The sequence below is a fragment of the Balaenoptera borealis genome (assembly GCF_965194805.1).
Source record: "Balaenoptera borealis genome assembly, chromosome: 5".
Classification (NCBI taxonomy): Eukaryota; Metazoa; Chordata; class Mammalia; order Artiodactyla; family Balaenopteridae; genus Balaenoptera; species Balaenoptera borealis.
Window position 1 is genome coordinate 5836982 of NC_138862.1, and position 20593 is coordinate 5857574.

Genomic DNA, 20593 nt, shown 5'->3' on the forward strand with positions numbered 1-20593 from the left:
GCACTGTTGGTGGGAATGTAAAATGGTGCAGCTGCTGTGAAAACAGTATAGTATTTCCTCAAAAAATTAAACAGGGAAGTATCATATGATCCAGCAATTCTAATTCTGAGTGTAGACCCAAAAGAATTGAAAGCAGGGACTCGAATGCATATTTTTATGCCAGTGTTCACAGCACCATTATTTACAATAACCAAAAGGGGGAAACAACCCAAGTGTCCATTGATGGATGAATGGATAAACAAAATGTGGTATATACATACGATGCAATATTTTTCAGCCTTAAAAGGGAAAGAAATTCTGACACATACTCCAACATGGAAAAAACCTTGAAGACATTATGCTAAATGAAATCCATCAGGCTCAAAAAGATAATATTATATGATTCTACTTGTATGAGGTACCAAGTGTGGTCAAATTCATAAGTAGAATGGTGGTTGCCCAAGCTAGGGAAAGGGGAAAATGAGGGGTTAGTGTTTAATGAGTACAGAGTTTCAGTTTGGAAAAATGAAAAATTCTAGAGATGGATGGTGGTGATGGTTGCACAGCAATGTGAATGTACTTAAATGCCACTGAAATATACACTATACTTAGTGCCACTTAAAAATCATTTAAATGGTAACTTTTATGGTATGTATATTTTACCACAATGAAACAATTTTTAAAAACAATAAGTGCACATGCCCTTAGGATTATGTCATTTTACTTTTGTGCAGTTTATCCTACATATATAGTCACAAACACATGAAACTACATATGTATACAGTTATTTGTTGCAGCATCATTTATAAAAGCAAAATATTGGAAGCCATCTAAATGGCCATCATGAGAGCACCAGCTAAATAAATCATCTTTCCAAGCATGCAATGGAAATTTTTGCAACTGTAAGAATAAATCAAGATGTTCTTTATACACTCACATGGAAAATTTCCCAAGATAAATAGTTGAATGAAAAAAAAGCAAGGTACAAAGCAGAGTATATAGTATGCTATGATTTGCTTTAAAAATGGGGGGAGAATATGCCCTTGAATTATTTGTATATGCATAAAACTCTCCTGGAAGATTACATGAGAAACAAATGAAAAATATTGCCTGGGAGAAGGGAAATGGATCAGGGAAAGGAGGGAGGCTTTTCACGCATTCCTGTTTAAGTTTTTATTGACAACCTTGTGAATGCACCATCTGTTCATATAGATTGCTAGAAACCACGTTTTAAAATAAGAATAAGCTGGTTCAACAATAACCAAAAAAAAGTGATTATGGGGTATTTTTACTTATATTGAGCATCTGATGATGTCTAATTACTTAGATGCACTGTATTAGTTTCCTGAGGCTCCCATAACAAATTATTACAAACTAGGTGTTTATAAAGGAAGATTCCCTCACAGTTCTAGAACCCACACCTCTGAAATCTAAGTATTGGCAGAGCCATGCTCTCTGGAGACCCTAGGGGAGGATCCCTCCAACTCTTCTAGCTTCTGGTGGTTGCCAGCAATCCTTGGTGTTCCTTGACTTTCAGATGCATCACTCCAATCTCTTCCTCTGTCTTCACAGGGATTTCTCCCTATGTGTATGGCTCTGTGTCCAAATTTTCCCATTCGTAAGGACACTAGTCATATTGGACTTAAGACCAAATAATTTTAAGTTTATTATATTTGCAAAGATACTATTGCCAAACAAAGTCACATTCACAGGTTCTGGATGGATATGAATTTGGGGAGGACACTATTAAACCCAGGACATGCTCTAAAGATCATGCTGGTGTTTCAGTGTGTTTATATAATTACCATCTTTCTTGGCCCCGTCATAGAAACCTCATGTCTTTCTCTCTCCCAGGAAGGTTGGGGTAGAGATTCACCCATAAGGAACACCTAAATGAGCTAACACAAGAGTTGATACATTCACTGTTCCTATTATTATTCCCCTGGTCTTTTCCAATTCCAATCCTGTGACAATGTTGGTCACCAGTTTTAGGTATTTCTACTCAAACCACTTCCCACTGGTATTATTTTAATAGTAAGGTTAAACTAAAGGACTTACTTGAGAATAACCACCACACTGTGATAAATTGCTGAGGGTATTTACTAAGTTGTTAAACTAAGTATAAGGCGCTAACCACAATACAAATATGAGTTAGGTTCTTACTTGTATTTTACTTTCCTAGGAAATAAATAATATTCTCTAGTTGGGGACAGCAGTTTAGTTTTGTAGTCCTGATCTTGTAATCTATGAATTATGATCTAGCATCTTATTCTTGGCTGTACTGAGGAGTTAACAGTCTTACTCTTCATTTTACTCAACATCCAGTTGTTCTGTTACTGAGCTCTGCTGCTGTTGCCAAAAATGCTCACAGGCCCACTTCTTCCTTATTCATCTCCTTTGCTTCCCTTCATCCCTTGTGTCTTCTGCAACAAGCCCTGCATCATACTGTGTTCTCTGGCCCCTACTATGAAAGAATAAAGACAGAGAAGATGGTAGTCAAGACACAGGATGTGGATTTCAATTACCTGGGCTCAGATCTCAAACGTGTTACTTACTAGAGGAGCAGCCTCACAGAAGTTACTGTACTTCTCTGAGCCTCAGCTGGCAAGGAAGGCCTCTCTGAGGAGGTGACATGAATCTGAGACTTGAATGATGTGAAGATGTACGGAAACAGTGTTCAAGGCAGAGAATCAGCAAGTACAAAGGCCCTGAGATAGAAACAAAATTGACCAATGAAGACAAGTAGGCTGGGGAGTTGGCAGCATGGTATTCCAGTGCATAAGTATGTCGATGGGTGATGAAGGGGTAGGGGTGCCAACTGAAGTCAGAAAAATAAGGTAGAGGGCTTCCCTGGTGGCGCAGTGGTTGAGAATCTGCCTGCCAATGCAGGGGACACGGGTTCGAGCCCTGGTCTGGGAAGATCCCACATGCCGCGAAGCAACTAGGCCCATGAGCCACAGTTACTGAGCCTGCGCATCTGGAGCCTGTGCTCCGCAACAAGAGAGGCCGCGATAATGAGAGGCCCGCGCACCGTGATGAAGAGTGGACCCCACTTGCCGCAACTAGAGAAAGCCCTCGCACAGAAACGAAGACCCAACACAGCCAAAAGTAAATAAATAAATAAATAAATAATAAAAAAATAAAGGAAAAAAAAAAAAAGAAAAATAAGGTAGAGCCAGATTAAGAGAGCTTGGAGGATTTTTTCTTAAGTATAATTGTTACTGAACTCAGGTCCAGCTGCTAACTGCTCGAAAGCCAATACTCAAGAGAAGAGTGTTGGTAGGAAAGGAAAGGTTGCTTTATCCCAGAGGTTGGCAACCGGGAGAGAAGCTGGACTCATGTCCAATAGCCAACTCCCCACTGCTGATTAGGGCACAAGAGCTTTTAAAGGGGAGTTTCAGGGGTGTATAGGCAGAAGTAGGGAGCTACATGCACAGCAGCACAGTCAGCTCGGACAGCCATCTTGAAATTGGTCATGTGATGGTCTGATCAGTGTCATCTTGATTGTTTTAAGTACAGTTAATCTTTAGTTCCAGGGTTGGTTTGTTCCCATTTCCTTGAGGCCAGTTCTTGAAAATGTGTAAGGTGGAGCAGCTATGTCATGGCTACAGTCTGGTCATCATGTAGTTAACTTCTTCCACCTGGTGGGGGTTTCAGTATCTACAAAACAGCTCAAAGGATATGGCTCAGAATATTATCTGTAGCCCTTGAGGAGGAACTAAAAGTACTTCACTTTGTGTAATGACTAAACTATTATTATTTTGTCCTGTTTGACTATTTTCCTTCACTTCTGCATTTTCTCACTTCTCTGATTAAACTTATTCTTTGTCTAAAGTTTTCTACAGACAAGAGGCAGGCAGAGGACATGGGGCAGGGGGGCCAAGGGTTTGTCCCAGGAAGGCCCCATAGGGTCCTGCTCCATTTCATAATGAGAAGTCATTGGATAGTTTTAACAAAGGAAATAGTATTATCTGATTTACATTTCTAAAGACTCTCCTTACTATTTGGAGAATGACGTGTACTGGAGCTAGAGTGAAAGCAAGGAGACCAGTGAAGAGACTAGGGCAGTTGTCTAGAGAGGCGGTGATGATGGCTTGGACCAGCTTGGGAGCTGTGGGGATGAGCCAAGTGGATGGGTTGGGGAAGTACATTGTGGAAGGAGAGCTAGCAGGACTTGCTGATGGATTTGGATGTGTCGATAATGGAAAGAGAAGAACCAAGGATTACTTCTAGATTATTTTTTTCATTTTATAGTGAGGGATCAAAAGTTCTGTTTTAAACTTTTTGGTTCAGCAGCCTAGTAGACCTTGAAATAGATATGTCAAGGGGGCAGTTGCATATATGATATTAGAGCTCAGGGAAGAAGTCAGGGTTGAACATCAATTTGGAAGTCATCAGCATTTAGATGTTATTCAAAGTCATGAGACCATAAAAAAACACCTGAGGGGAAAACATAAATGAAGAAAGAAGGACAGTCAACCACGAGGAATTTTCCAACATGTCATCTGGTAAAAACAAGCAATAATGAAGGCAGTTTGAGGGAGGAAGAAAATCAAGAAAATGAATCAACTTGGAAACCAAAGAAGAAAGTCTTCCAAGAGAAGGAAGTGGTCAACTTGATCTAACACTGCCAAGAGGACCTGTGAGGTAACCCATGTGGATGTCTTTGATCCTGACAAAATGGTAGTCATTGGTGACCTTGACAGGAGCTGATTCCATACTGTGCTGGGGGAAGAAGCTGGACTGAGTCAAAAAGGGAATGGAGGAGGAGGGATTGTGCATATAAAGTGCTGTTCTTAGCACAGAGCCTGGCACAGAGTAAGCTCCAATGAATGATAGGATGTATCTCTAGGCATCACAGGGCATGGCTCCTCTGCGGCCCCACGTGACTCCTAAGCTGTAGATTGCTACAGATAGAAATTCTAAAGTTAACATGTGCTCCAAAATGCTACATCACCCAGGAAAAGGGTACCAGCAGAGGAACTTGACCAAGACAAAGTACTTTTTTAATTTAAAAAAATGTAAATTTCTATTTTCCAATCATAGTAAAAAACTGATGATCAAAACTACTAGAAAATACATGATGTAAATGAAGAAGCTACAGAAGCTTGAGTCCTAATGTGCCAGCTGGGTCCTGAAACATGGGTGGAAGGAAGCGCACAGTGATTTGGAGGCGTTGTGCTGGTCATGTAGACCCAAGTACACACCTCGCTAGATGAAGGAGTTGTTCTATGAATAAGTTTTTTTTTTTTTTTTTAACATCGCATGCCCTGATGTCTCAGCACTTCAGCAATGTCATCAGAAGTGAGAGATGCTAGATGTGTGACTTAATTGGAAGATCACACTCGGTGACCTCTCCCACAGGCTGTAACAGCATGGTACCAGATCATCCTGTACATGGGAGGAGAGGAGAACCTTCTTCTTGCCATCATTATATTCATAAAGCATGTGAGTTCAGCCAAAAACCAAAGAAGCAAGCAAAATGCCATGGCCTCTTGCATCTCTGAGCCCCAAAGTTCTGAGACAGCAGCTGACCAGCACTGTCAGATGCTCTCCCTGTTTGCCTTGCCTCTTGGGCTCTGATTCCGCTGTGTTGGGACATGAGCAACGTGCTAGCCCAACCTAGCCCCACTTCTTTCCAAGCTCTGCAGAGATCCTTCACCCAGTGAGCCAATTGATGTGTCGATATGTCTGATAAAGAAGTAATCATGTAGAAAATGGAGAGCATCTCTCTCCATTCCCTCTCCAAGCACTTGAGGTGCAGAAGAGATGGATTCATTGACTCAAAGACTCAGATACTCTAGCTACATTCTGTGCTTCCTCACTCATTCAACAAAAATATATTAAAACCCTACTACAGGCCAGAAGCTGTTCTAGCCAACAATGCACAAAACAGCAACACACAAGGCAAAATTTTAGGGGCCCTCATGAAGCTAATTTTCTAGTGGCAGAGACAGACAATAAACTAGCGAAGGAAAGAGACTATAATACCCATTTTGAATACTAATAAATGCTATCAAAAATAGTATAACAGGTGAAGGAATAGAGGTGGCAGGAGTGGGACATGGGATGATTGCAGATATGGCCGACCAAGAGTCCTGTCTGTGGAGGTGCCGTGTTACCACTGAACTGGATGAAATGAGGGGACAAACCTGGTGAATATCTGGAAAAACAGCAAGGATTCAAGGGAAAAGTTACAGCAAGGATAAAAGCCCTGGGGCAGGGATGAGTTTGGTCTGTTCTAGAAATAACAAGATCAATGTCTTTGAAGCAAAATGAGAGAGAAGACACATGAAAGAATTCAAGGTTATAAAGTTACATAGACATCAGACATGTAGAAATTTGTGTGTCATGATAAAAAAATTTGGATTTTTTTCTAAATATGCTGAGAAGATTTTAGAGCAGAAGAATAGCTTTGAAACAGGATAATGGCATTTTCTAGTTTATATTTTTAAATATCACTTTGGTTATTTTGTAAAGTAGAAGCAACGGGAAGACTATTGCCAAGAGACGACGGTGCCTTCTACAGGGTGATAGTAATGGAGGTTGTATTAGTTTTCTATTGCTGCTGTAATGAGTTACCATAAACTCAGTGCCTTAAAACTACACTGATTTATTACCTTACAGTTCCTTAGGTCAGAAGTCCCATACAGTCTCATGATGCTAAAATGAAGGTGTTGGCAGGGTTGCATTCCTCTCTGGAGGCTGTAGGGAAGAATTTACTGTTCATTCGAGTTGTCAGAATTCAGTTCCTTGTGGGTACAGAACCAAGGTCTCTGTTTCCTTTCAGGCTCTAAAATGAGAGCTGTGCCAAGCTTCTAGAAGCTGCCACATTCTTTAGCCCATGGCCTCTTTTCTCCATCTTCAAAGCCAGCAACAGTGGTTGAGTCCTTCTTACATCTTATCTTTCTTACTGACCTTTTGCCTTCTGCTTCCACTTTGAAGGGCTCATGTAACTAGATTGGGCCACCAGATAATCTAAAATAATCTCCCATCCAAGGTCTGCAACCTTAATTACATCTGCACAGTCCCTCTTGCCATGTAAGGTGACAGTCATAGGTTCTAGAGATTAGAGCATGGACATTTTTGGGGGGCCATTATGTTGTCAACCACAGAAGTGGTGACAATAGATGGGTTCCAGATGTATTTGAAGGATATTTCCAACAAGACAATGGATGAAAGATGTGAAAAGGAGAACCAAAACCAGATGGCCTGACTCCAAGTGACATCACTTACTGACATGGGAAGCAGTGGGCTTGGGGAGAAATTTAGCACTGATGGGTAGATTTGAGGTGTCTATTCAACATCTAAGTGAGATGCCAAGTAGTAATTTGGATAACAAGTCTGAAGCTTAGGGGGAAAGTCAAGGACAAATATAAAAATGTGGAACTATCAGCTTACGCCTGTTTTTTAAAGCCATGAGACCTAGGGAGAGATTGTAGATAGAGAAGAAAATCAAAGACTCAGTCCAAAATGAACCAACATTTAGATATGACAAGAAGAGAAGCAGCCTAAACAACCAACAAGAAAAAAACATGGGAAGAGAAGTTAGTAAAGTAGGAGGGGGAGAAGGGAGCCTCATGGAAACCAAATGAGAGATTTTAAGGAGGAAGTGAGCAACTCTACCAAATCTCACCAATGCGTCAAGATGAATGCCACAATATCCATTAGATTTCATAAGATGGTGGTTGTTGGTGACCTTGACCACTGTGATCCTAACGGGAGAATAAAATCTTGTTGGAATTTGGAGGTGAGACAGTGGACTGTAATTTGGGGCAACTTTTTTGAGGAATTTTGCTATAAAGAACAGCAAGTTGAGTTGGTGACAAGAGTGGGATGAAAAATCAAAGAAGGACAATGTTTTGGTGTGGGAGCTGGTCAGCATGTCTGCTGATGGGGGTGACCCAGGAGAGAAGGAAAAATTGATGGTGCAGGGAAGCCACCTGCAGTAGCCAGAAGAGAGAGGGTCCAGGGCACTCTGGAGGGTGGGGTTTAGACACAGCAGACCCTTTATCACAAGAGAGAAGGCAGAGGGCACGAGTCAGACAGAGACTCTTGTTGGGCTGGCAATTGAAATAAAACATGATCATCAATTGGGAGTGATTATCATTCAGCAAATACGTGCTTCCTTCCCCCAACATCTCCATCGGAGGAGTAGACTTTCCCACCATGTTGATGTGGGGTTTGGTCTTATGACTTAGTTTGGCCAGTGGAATGTGAGTGAATGTGAGATGAACAGAGAATTGAAATGACCTTGCCCAGCTGGGCCTGGTCTCTTTACTTCTCCCACTGTCATGAGAAGAATGTTTCCCTGACCTCCAGAATAAGAAGAGACACATGGAACAAGCAAACCTGCTGATCCATAGATCGGTAAGCACGATCACAAATTCTTACTGTTGTATGCAAGTACAGGGATTTTTGTACTTGCTTGTTACACAGCAAAAACTGACTGATGCAAAAGGATATTGGCAGTTCCAAGGAGAGAGGAGAAAGTGTGAAGTAGTTCTCTCTAGATGTAATAGAAAGAATTGAATGGAGGAAGTAACAGGATAGCTGGGCAGTGCTGAGGAACTATGTGAGGTGATGTAATGAATTCAAAGTGGGACCAGTCAACACTGCTGGCAATTGTTTCTAGCACATTTGGTTGCTTGGAAGCAGGTGTGAAATAGTCAGAAAATTTACTTCAGCCACGTCTGAAGTTGCCAAGCAAATCTGAGAAGGGCAAAGAGCTGAGGGCATTCACAAGGGAGTGATTATAGTTAAGGACAAGGAACTCTAAACTGGGTTTTAAAAAAAGGAGTAATGCTCAGTGAAAAAGGAGGACCTAACCCTAACCAGTGGCCCCGGTGTAGACTAAGCATTGTGGGGACACAGGACTTAAGTACGTAAAGATAATAATTGAGGAGTTTGAGATAAATATATTTAGAATTAAAATTACGGAGGTCTAAAGAATGACCAAAAGAGCAAATGCTTGAGGTGAAACAGAGAAAACCTGTGTGTGAGCAGTGAGGAAAGGAAGGAGCTGAGAAGGAGCTGCATGTAGGTTTGTCATGAATGTTGAATCACTGAGAACCTAGAGCAGCGCTGAAGACAATGTGAAGTGTTCAGTATCTATATTTCCTCATATGAAGTTGGAGGTAGATGTGAGTCCCCAGAGAAAGAATAAATTAATTTTACTCACTTATCATAACTACACCCCTCCCCATCCCACACCCCAATTCTTGCCCCTGGGTTGATGCAGTGAAGGCTACATCAGATGTTCCCCTACATGTACTGCAGTTGCAAATGGAAATATGCATCTGAGTAGTTTAATAGGATGGCTTGTATAGTAGCCCTCCTCCCCTTCTTGAAAAAGAAAATTAAGACTTATCTCCTATCTAAGAAAAAACAGAGTTGGACAGGAAAGTGGTAAAAAACAGATTTTATTCAGAACTATTGCAAAAGGGAAAAAGAGACCTCAGTATAGACCAGGTTCAACTCTGAGTACAGAGTGGGCAATTGGGAATCACAGTCAAGGAGCAGGGTGGGTGCAGTGGAGGTGAAATTACTGAGAGGAAACATCAGGGGTAAGTGAGGGTTCTGGGTAAACTAACCTATCAAGACTCTTGCTAGAGGCAGCCCAGAGTGACCAGATATCATCTGGGGGATGGTGGAGGATGAGGAACCTGATCAGATATCAAGGATGGGGCTTCTGGTTAAACCGACTTAGCAAGGGTCTTGCCAAAACTGGCTTCTAGAAGGAAGTACACAGATGAGTCTAGGAGAATGTGCAGGAGCCCAACTGAAATTGGTCAAGGAAAGGATTTTTGTCACTCCCTAGGGAAAAAAATCCCCCTTGGAAAGGATCCTGGGTTCTTACCGTTTGGAATGTAAATAAATGACTCCAAGAAGGAGAGGAAGTGAGTGTCTCCAGCTTGAGAACCCAGGGACATGCAAAGGTGCTGAGTCCCATCCCCACCTTGAAATGTAAACACACACCTCCAGGGAGGTAGATCTCTCAGGAAAGCCTCTTGCTGTCTCATCACCCTTCATCTTCCAAGACTTGTTCTTTTAGCCCAGGTCCCGAGTTTCAATAAAATTGGCTCAGAAAACCCTAACTGTACAGAAACATAAAAATATCTTCTCTACAGTTGCCCAGATAATAAGAATGAACTAAGTGTTCAAATCTTCAATGAGCAAGGAGAAGTGACCAGAAGATGAGCTGAGGATGGTGACAGGTAAGTGTGGTGTGATGGCTGATACCATGTGTCAACTTTCCTGGGCCACAGGGCACCCAGACATATGGTTAAACATTATTCTGGGTGTGTCTACAAGGGTGTTTCTTGGTGAGATTATAAAAAAAAAAAAGAATGTACATATATGTATAACTGAATCAATTTGCTGTACAGCACAAATTAACACAACACTGTAAATCAACAATACTCCAATAAAAAAATATAGGACAGGAGAAGTAAAGGTATGTGTGAGAAAATGAAAAAAAAATTTGAATCGGTAGATGGGAGTAAAGAAGGTTGCCCTTCCAGTATGGGTGGCCTTGTCTAATCTGTTGAAGGTCTGAATAGAATAAAAGGCTCAGTAAGAAAGAACTCTTTCTCTCTGCCTCATTGTCTTTAAGCTGGAACAGCCGTCTACTCCTACCTTCAGACTCGGATCCAGATGGGACCTTGCATAAATCAGCTCTGCTGGTTCTCAGGCCTTTGATCTTAGACTAGAACTTTACCATCAGCTCTCCTGGGTCTGCAGCTTGTCAACTGCAGATATTGGAGCTTCTCAGCCTCCATAATGGTGTGACCCAATTCCTTATAGTAAATATATACACATATTTTAGAATATATATATAGTAAATTTTAGTGTATATATATATAGAGAGAGAGAAATATATACTATATATTTAAAATAAAACATATAAAATATATAATATATACAAAACATTATATTGTATTATAATAATATATCCTATTATAGGAGATATAAATAGATATAGATATAAATATACAAATATATTCTATCTATTCTGTTTCTCTGGAAAATCCAAGACTAATACATATGGTAATGGCAATTACCTCAAAAGGCCAGAATCTTCGAGGAAAGCAGGGAGAAAATGGTCAGGGAGAAACCACATGAAGCAGAAAGGACGCTACCCCAGCTCCCAACCTGTGTTCCGTGGGGAATGGGAGAAGAAACAGCCACCACTCAAAAGGACGGCAGTGTCCTCAGGGGAGAGCAGATCTCATTCTGGGAAAGAAGAGAGCTTTCTGAGAAGAGATTGAAGGTTCAGGGGATTTTGAGGATGACAGACTCGATTGCAGAGGATACACTGGAAGGTTTTGAGTGGTGAGGAAGGGACGGGAGACTGAATCCTATTAAGGGATACAAAGAAATTTATGGGGCACAAATCAGGGTGGAAAAAGACCACCTTAAAGGCTTGGCATTCTGGTGGAGACTGACCTAAATGAGATGTACATACAGAGTGATGAGATGATTTCTGATGGCCTTTTAGAAGAAAGTGACTAAGCAGCTCTAATTCCATCCTCGGGCAGGGAAGCTGGGGGAGGGAGGTCCCCTTAAATATTTCAGTGACACATGAGCCCAAGAGAGGCAGCTCCTCCTGCAGGAATCACTGGCTGTGACCTTGGAGGGGGCTGTAGGGACACTGACCAGGCAGACTGCTCAGGTCACCAGTGACTAGCTCTTACTACCAAGAAAACAGGAGGTGAAGCTCAGGACTTTGGTTACAGACTGGAAGATGATTCGTGGTCAATGTCATCTGAGGAGACCCTGGCCATACAAACACTCTCCCTGAGAAGATCCTCAGTAACCCATCCCCCACGAATCATGGAAGACCCAGCCCAAGGGCAGGTCCTTTGTAATGTTTCCCACCTTCTCTGCTCTGGGCTCCACCCTGCTCCTCGTTGGAACCTGCTCCTCCCTAGACCACCTGTCTGCTGCCTGAGCATCTCTTGGGCTTCACCCTAACCCACTGGTAATATTCCTTCCTCTTCCAAGGACTTCTCTCCCCTTGGAGCCCTCCCTCCCTCGCACCGTGAATCAGTACACAATCCACCACATCACTGTCTTTGTACAACCTTTCCTGGGCTTCCTTGCTTCACACACCATCTCTCTACTCATTCATTCAACATTATTAAGAGCCTGGGGCTTCCCTAGTGATGCAGTGGTTGAGAATCTGCCTGATAATGCAGGGGACATGGGTTCGAGCCCTGGTCTGGGAAGATCCCACATGCTGCGGAGCAACTAGGCCCGTGAGCCACAACTACTGAGACTGCGCGTCTGGAGTCTGTGCACTGCAACAAGAGAGGCCGCGATAGTGAGAGGCCCGCGCACCGCGATGAAGAGTGGCCCCCGTTTGCCACAACTAGAGAAAGCCCTCGCACAGAAACGAAGACCCAACACAGCCAAAAATAAATAAATTAATTAAAAAAAAAAAAAAGGAGACTGCCCTCTGATAACAACTCTTTCTAAATTGCCTAAAGGATGTGTTCTTCTCTGGAAAACATGTATGATGGACTGCTGGCCACAGTCCCATCTCTGGGTCATCTTTGGGGTCCCAGTCGCGCCATCCTTGACCGCCTCTCTTAGCATTATCTCTTCCTAAATGTGAAAAGCCCTTGAGATGAATTTTTTCCAAATAACTCACTGCTATATGAAAACAACAGCAAAATCTCCCAGACCCCACTCCCCGAAGTCAACTGTCCTCAATCACAAACTTGCTACTTGGTAATGAGGCTAACAGCTCACTTTTCAAAACATTCATTCAAACATTTACTCAGTTGATGCTACATTATCTAGTCTCTTACTTCAGCCGTCTGTTCTATGTTTTAATCTTTTAAGAAGGCATCAAATTACATCTTTATATCATGGCATGTCACATTCAGACAGACGTTAACTATTTTTATCTTAGTGATGAAATAAAAGTCAAGGGTACGTTGGTGCTAACCCAACACATGACCAATTGTAGCCAACGCCCTCTCACCATGATCTTCCATTGGTCACTGAAGCTTAAGAGTCGTGCATTTTCCAGAGAATAGATCTAAATTTTGCATTTTGCAGGTTGCCCTTGCGCCTGCCCACATTGGCCCTGAAAAGATGCATGAGTTTAGAGCCTGTTACACTCATTCATTTTTAGGTCTAGTTACTCCCATAGACCATGGAGAGGACCACTTGCATATCAGTGACAAGGGAAGCATGTTCATCTATACCCCTGAGCTTCTTCATTCGTTCATTTCCTTATAATTATCATAATCAAAGAGCAGCTGCAAGCTCTGCACAATTTCTCAGCGGTTTGCCAATAAAGCAGAAAGACTTAGTCTTCAAATCGGGGTACCAAAGTTATATTCATCAAATCTGAGCTTTTTCAAGTCCTCCTCTTCTCCTCCTCCCCCATCTTCGCTTGTTTGATTGTGGAGTCAATCGATCAATAGGATAAGGAAAAGGGAGATGAGGGTCCCTGAGGCAGATGCTTTCTGGTGCCCTGAGTACCACCTCCTCGACCCACTGTCCACTGATGTGAGGAATTAGGGGATCCCTCAGACTCATCTTGCACTTTGCAGCCCCCTTCCACTCCCGACTCAGGCAGTCACCTTTAGTCTTTCCCATTTGTGCTGCAGGGTTTTCTCAGAAGCTGGGAGAGAAGGAGAAGGAAATTAATGTCCCCATCAGTGGGGATGGAGCAGGTGACAGGTGCTGCAGCCTATTGTCTTTCAGGGGGTTCTTTCCGGGGGCTCCCGTACCCTTCCTCAAGGAGCCCTCACTGGGTCAACAGCATCCCTGCTGGCTTTATAGACGAGACTGGTGACATGCATGCCTGCACATTGACTTCCCCTTTCCCTGCTTCCCTCTCTCGCTCCCTAACTCCCGCCTCGTGGAATCACCTTCTTTGGCCTTTGGTAGGCCTTTGGAATCACCTTCTTTGGCCTTTGGTAGGGGAGGAGACTCACACTAAAACTCTCCCCTTACCCCATCAATTTTGCTATGTGTGTCCTCAAGAAACTGAGTGAGGAGGTAACTGAATTTATGAGCCAATTTTGTTAAGTGACAATTTTGGATGATCTGAAAATTTCCCTAATTCCTCAGAAAGTCCTGGCCTGTACATTGGCTGCAATATAGCCAGTCTTTGAAGAAACACAAAGTAGACAGACCCAAGAAGCACAGATGTCTCTCTCTCTCAGACAATATTAGCTCATGTGAGAACCCAAACACAAGTCTACAGGGAGACCATGGTAAGCAGCAGCCAGCCTTAAAACAAGACTTTAACAAACAAATGACTTGAAAATTGGATGTGAACAGTATCTTATTCTTTGTGTCCTAAGGAACCTTGGAAAATCAATGAATGTTTATTGACTGACTCTTCAACTGAAGATAGCAAAATAAAGGTTCTGAAGCAAATTTGGCAGGATACTTCTGTAGTCCCAGAAAAGCTATGTCCCAGAGCAAATCAAGGGTTTATCTTAAAAGTCAGATCATCCAGCAGTGGTAAATCTCTCCTCAGTTATTCATTTGTAATTTTTATATAACTTTCACTCACAGTGTTTGCTGACTCACATGACAGAAAAATGTTTTATTAAAGTTTTCCTCTATTTTTTAAATGAACACGAATCATGTCATAACAACAAGTATTTAAATAACAGTCTTTATGTATTAACATATAAAAATACACTTTGGAAAAATCTCTATATTAAAAAATATTTATAAGCTTTAGGCATGAATTTGTATAATTCTAGAGTGTTTTGGTTTGGGGGCGTTTGGGTGTTTTCAGTTTTGTTTTTTGTTTTGCTTATTTGTTCATTTGCTCATGTGTTTGTTTCCTGGTACATGAAAGGGATGATCTAAAAAAAAGAGAAAAATAAATGTCAGAATTAGGGTACCACTTTGTTACTGATAAGCTTAAAAGTACAAAATATATACTTTTGAATTATGGGATATCAGTGTTAGGATCTGACATAGATTTTCAAAAAGTATTTAAATGAGAGAAGTGCATTTGAATATCTTAAGTTACAGATGACAGAAAAGTCTATTCAGAAGGGGTAGGCACAGAGAAGTTTATGTAAACAGCCAGAAGAAAAGCAGCTAACTTTTAATATGGGCATTTATAGATAAGTAATGCATGTGTGGAAATGGGTTGTAATAGTCTGCTCAGTCTACCATGCAACATACCACAGAAGGGGCGGCTCTAACTACAGAAATTTTTTTTTCCCAGTTCTAGAGGCTGGAAATCCAAGATCAAAGTGCCAGGAAATTTGATTCCTGGTGATGTTTCCTCCTGGCTTGCAGAAGGCTGCCATCTCACTGTGTGCTTGTATGGCCTTTCCTCTGTGGGCGTTTGCTCAGAGAGAGAGAGAGAGAGCTCTCTGGTGTCTCCTCCTCCTCTTATAAGGACACCAATCCCTTCGGATTAGGGCCCCACCCTTATGACCTTGTTTAACCCTATTACCTCCCAAAGGCCCCACCACCAAATACTATCATATTAGGGTTAGGGGCTTCAACACATGAATTTTGGGGGAGACACAATTTAGCCCATGAGAGGGGTCATGCCCTTTGATGCAATAATGTCTCTTTTTAGAATCTATACTAAGGGATGATTCTAAAATCATCATTTATGCACATGGAAAAACATGTGCATAAAGATTTTTACTTGCAGAAAAAAAATACGGCACTAACCTAAAATGTGTAACAACAATAAGGAACATAAGGATGACAAAACCACATGAAGAAATATTATGTAGCCATTAAACATGGCAACTACAAAGATTGTACAGCAACAGGGAAAGAATTTATAATATAATGGCAGGTGATTTTTTAAAAGTGTGAGGAATTGAGTAAATCTAGGATCGAACTGGGTTTCAGTTTTTTTTTTTATTGTTACTGTTGTAGACTGAGTTGCTCACCCCAAAATCCAGATGTTGAAGCCCTAACCCCCAGTAACTCAGAACATGACTGCATTTGGAGATGGACATTTAAAGAGGTAATAAATGTTAAATGAAGTCAAAAGAGTGAACTCTAATCCAACTTGACTGATGTCCTTATAAGAAGAGGAAGAGACACCAGGGATGCATGTGCACAGAGGAAAAACCATGTGAGGACACAGTGAGAAGACAGTCATCGTCTGCAAGCCAAGGAGAGAGACCTCAGGAGAAACCAACCCTGCTGACACATTGATCTTGGACTTCCAGCCTCCAGAACTGTGAGAAAATGAATTCTGTTGTTCCAAACCCCCAAGTCGGTGGTACTTTGTTATGGCAGCCCAAGCTGACTGATCCAGTTACCTTCATGGAACCAAAGGCTTGACTTTCCCTAAGATGCTCTGTGCTCAGGTGGGGGCTGGAGTGCAGAAAGGTTCTTCTCTGTGTTTGTGCCCCATCCTCAACTTTCACGCAGCCCTGCGCAGCTGCCTCTCTGAGTTTCCTGAGCTTCTGGGTGCTCTCGCTCCTTCCCCTGCAGCCTGCTGTTGGCTGCTCGGTCCTTGTTGGGCTGGCAGGAGGACGTGCCCGGCATCTCTGTCACCCAGCCCAGCATCAGCCTCAGATGGTCCTGTGTGCTTGGGACTTGATGGTGGAGCTTTTTGGGTATCCCTGAGCCTTCTTCCCATGAAGGTCAAGCTGCTCTGTATCTTCAGTGAGTCCTACACAAGAGCGCTCCCTACCCACCCCAGCGACAGGAGATCCTAGTGGTGTGTGTAGGATTCTGGGCCCATGGCTTTCTCTGCCCCTCTCCCGGCTAGAGGGTCCGTCTTCTCTCCTTCCCTCAGCAGCAGTGGGTGTGTACCTGCACCTTGGAGGCTACAGATCCCACTGCCTCTTCTCCCAGAAGCTTAAGGCTTTGAGTGAAGGATCAGGCCTTAGGGTGGGGTTTCCTGACCCTCCCCCCAACTTCCTGCCCACTCTACCCCTGCAATGATACCTAGATTGTCTGCAGGCCTGCACCACCAACGAGGCTCTCTCCAGCCTCACACCCGATCCACCTGGAGAGTCCCAGGTGGAGCTCCATAGGAGAGAGTCTGGGGGTGAGTGTGAACCCCATTACGTCTGGGGGTCTCTCTGCTGTCCCCATGCTAGTCCACACTAGGCCTGTAACGATTAGTTAAATTTTGCTGATTTCTTTGAAACACTTTTATGGCAGAGGTGACTTTCTCTCTGTTCTGATGCAGTACTTGTGTCCTGACTTTTCTCAGGGGAGAGACTCTGCCCCCCTTGGAATTCAGGCTACTCGATTACCACTCTGATGGGTTCAGGAAAAGCTATGATTTTGTAGCTTATCTGGCTTTTTCTCATGAACGTCTGAGTGATGTTCTTTCCAGCTTTCTCCATCCTAGGCAGGAGTGGAACCCACATCCAATTTTAAGTGGCACCTTAGCTGCATGTAAATGCTGAATTCAGCACCGGCAGAAACACATTTTGCAAAAAGACAATGTCAAGCCCAGCACAATAATTACCACGAGGCTCTGAAAACTTCCAAGGAATGTGTAAATATCCAGTTAAGAAAAACAACAGATGGGAAGAGAAAAAATGAATACCTGAACATACCTAAACAGTTTGGGGGATTCCTCTCTTTTCCCTTTGCCAAACCTCCTTCAGAAGCCACACGTGACTCTGTGGACTGGGGGAAACACAGAGATATTTTAAAGCTAAAACGACAATCATGAGCAGATAGTCTAAAGACTCTTACACTTTCAAATGCAACGCCATATGAGTAAAGATTATTTTGCATATGAGTAACAATTATTTTGCAATGTCTATTTTACTTTTCTGAAATTAAATTCATAGATAATGTAACTTAACTACATACCTAAATTTCAAGATAAAAACTCCAACATAATGCCCTGTATATGATATAAAGGAGGTATACACTAATTATTAGAGAAATGCAAATCAAAACTACAATGAGATACCACCTCACACAGGTCAGAAAGGCCATCATTAAAAAGTCTATGAATAACAAATGCTGGAGAGGGTGTGGAGAAAAGGGAACCCTCCTGTACTGCTAGTGGGAATGTAAATTGGTGCAATCACTATGGAAACCAGTATGGAGTTTCCTCAAAAAGCTAAAAATAGAGTTGCATATGATCCAGCAATCCCACTCCTGGGCATCTATCCAGACAAAACTATAATTTGAAAAGATACGTGCACCCCTATGTTCATAGACTAGCAGCACTATTCACAATAGCCAAAATATGGCAACAACCTAAATGTTCATCAACAGAGGAATGGATAAAGAATATGTGGTACTAATAAGAACCTGCTGTATAAAAAAATAAATAAAATAAAATTCAAAAAAAAAAAAGAATATGTGGTACATATATACAATGGAATACTACTCAGCCATAAAAAAGAATGAAATAATGCCATTTGTGGCAACATGGATGGACCTAGAGATAATCACACTAAGTGAAGTAAGTCAGAAAGGAAAAGACAAATACCATAGGATATCACTTATCTGTGGAATCTAAAATATGACACAAATGAACCTATCTATGAAACAGAAACAGACTCACAGATGAAGAGAACAGACTTGTGGTTGGGGGGGAAGGGCAGGGGGAGGATGGACTGGGAGATTGGGGTCAGCAGATGCCAACTAGTGTATATAGGATGGATAAGCAACAAGGTCCTACTGTAGAGCACAGGGGACTACATTCAACATCTTGTGATAAACCGTAATGGAAAAGAATATGAAAAAGAATGTATATATATATAGGTATAACTGAACCACTTTACTGTACAGCAGAAGTTAACACAACATTGTAAATCAACTACTTTTAATAAAATAAATTTTTTTAAAAATAAAGGAGATATAAAAGGGAAGTCATTTATAAGACAGCAAAAATAACACCCAGTAGGACAACACCAGAAGACATATGAAGTAGTCAAATCCCTGAATCTACAATAAGAATTACCAAGGATGCAGCAGCTATAAATCCAGATGGATCCCAGTACGCTGTAATAGCAACTCAGATATTCTAAGTAGCAGTGTTATCAGTGATGCGGTTTTCCAAAATGGCAAACAAGTCTTGAAGAAGCTTCTCCCAAAACCAACTTTAACTTTCCCTTGATTTTCAAGGTAGCTTCATTCATAGAAAATTAGATATACCTTACACACATGATAACTATACTTTATGATTTTTTTATTGTGAAATATTTATAGTGAAATATAGGCTCAAGTAAACAGAGTTATCACTTACGTAGATGTCAGATGGGATATTTGAAATTTTTCAGGCTTTTCCCAAGTATTGCAGGACATCTAGGAACCCGCCCTCAACTGAAAGTCACCAGGACTGTCAATCACTAAGAAGTTCAAGCATTGCACCTACACCAGAAGAAGGGCCACGCCTTTGACCAACGATGCCATGACTCAGAGGAGGTCACAGAGCAAGTTGGCTGCAAGCCCAGTTGCTTCTTTGCAGGGTGTTTCCTCTGCATCATGTTTCTGGGGGCTTCTAAGCTCCAAAAAGGAAAAATCTAACTCTGCAACAACCCCCACAAAATTTTTTTAAATCGTGATGATTACCTTAACTGTGCGTCTTTGAGCCTCAGCTTGTGTCCCCTTGGCTGGGGACACTGTGGAACCAGGTGAGCCAAGGAGGGGAGAGTGGCCACTAACGTGTGTTTTGGTCAACGGGTCTCGACAGCCTGGAGGTTCTGAAAATAATGTGAACCACAGCCTAAGAGCAAAACCAATTTCCATGTTCCCTTGCTGGTTCTGGAATAAATCGTTCATTCTGCAAACATTTATAGACCACGCGGAATGCACCTGCCCCGATGGGAGCAACGCCAGGGCCATGTGGGAGCAGGTGGAGGAGAAGCCCTCCCACCTTCGCGGAACTTAATGGGAAAGTAGGCAGTCCGTGATTAATTACACAATTACGTCATTAATGCAATGAAGGAGACGCCTAAAATGACATATTAGCAGCATGGAAGCATTAACCCAGCAGGGAGAGAGTCAGAGTTCCATTAGGGAAGCAGAAAGTTCCGAGTGATACAGAGTAAGGGATTAATTACCAGAATTCCACCTCCCACATCACAGGAGATGCCAGGGAGGAAAAGGTCCAGAAGCGGAGGGTTAGATGGTCAGAAAAGAGTCACTAACCAGGGCCTGCGAAGGGAAGCTGAGAAGCCCACCGCAAGCGTGGTCCCTGCAATCAGGCCCCAGTAGAAGAGTGTGGTGTGAAGCAACAGTCAGCAGCCACGCAAACTTGAACCCGGGGAGAAACACGGCCGCCTGCCTTTCTCTCAGCTCACCCACCCGCAATGACGCAGTCGCCCTGCAGAAGCTGGCACCCTTCCCCCTAGAGCCACACACACGTGCCAGGACCCAGAGAAGCAAAGGAGAAGGTCACGACAGTGCTGGAGGGGCTGCAGATCCAGCAGGCAGCAGGCCAGCCTCCGCAGGCGTGAGCTCCCAGGGCACGGGAAGCTGCACACCACCCTTCCACGTGCATTGCCTCTGGCCCTTCACGGGCATCTTTCTGTGCGGGCAGCTCCCGCCCGGAACCACAGCAGGAAGAGTGGCTAACTGACAGAGTACAGAAACATCCAAAAGGCTTCACCAAGGATAAACTGAAGGATCAGCCGGAGTTGGACAAAGTGAGGGGAGGAGGAGTGAGTGA

General features: G+C 42.6%; 1 protein-coding gene across 2 annotated transcripts in view; it reads right to left on the reverse strand.

The window, feature by feature from the left end:
• Positions 1-14610: 14610 nt before the first annotated feature.
• IGSF5 (immunoglobulin superfamily member 5) overlaps positions 14611-20593 on the reverse strand; it is a 56083-nt gene continuing 50100 nt past the window's right edge. For both annotated transcript variants that reach the window (XM_082393824.1, XM_082393822.1), the window contains exons 10-11: positions 17517-17589; positions 14611-14822 (exon numbers count right to left, since the gene is read on the reverse strand). In XM_082393824.1, coding sequence (XP_082249950.1) covers positions 14779-14822; positions 17517-17589 — 117 coding nt within the window. In that variant the 3' untranslated portion in view covers positions 14611-14778. The remainder of the gene's footprint in view (positions 14823-17516; positions 17590-20593) is intronic.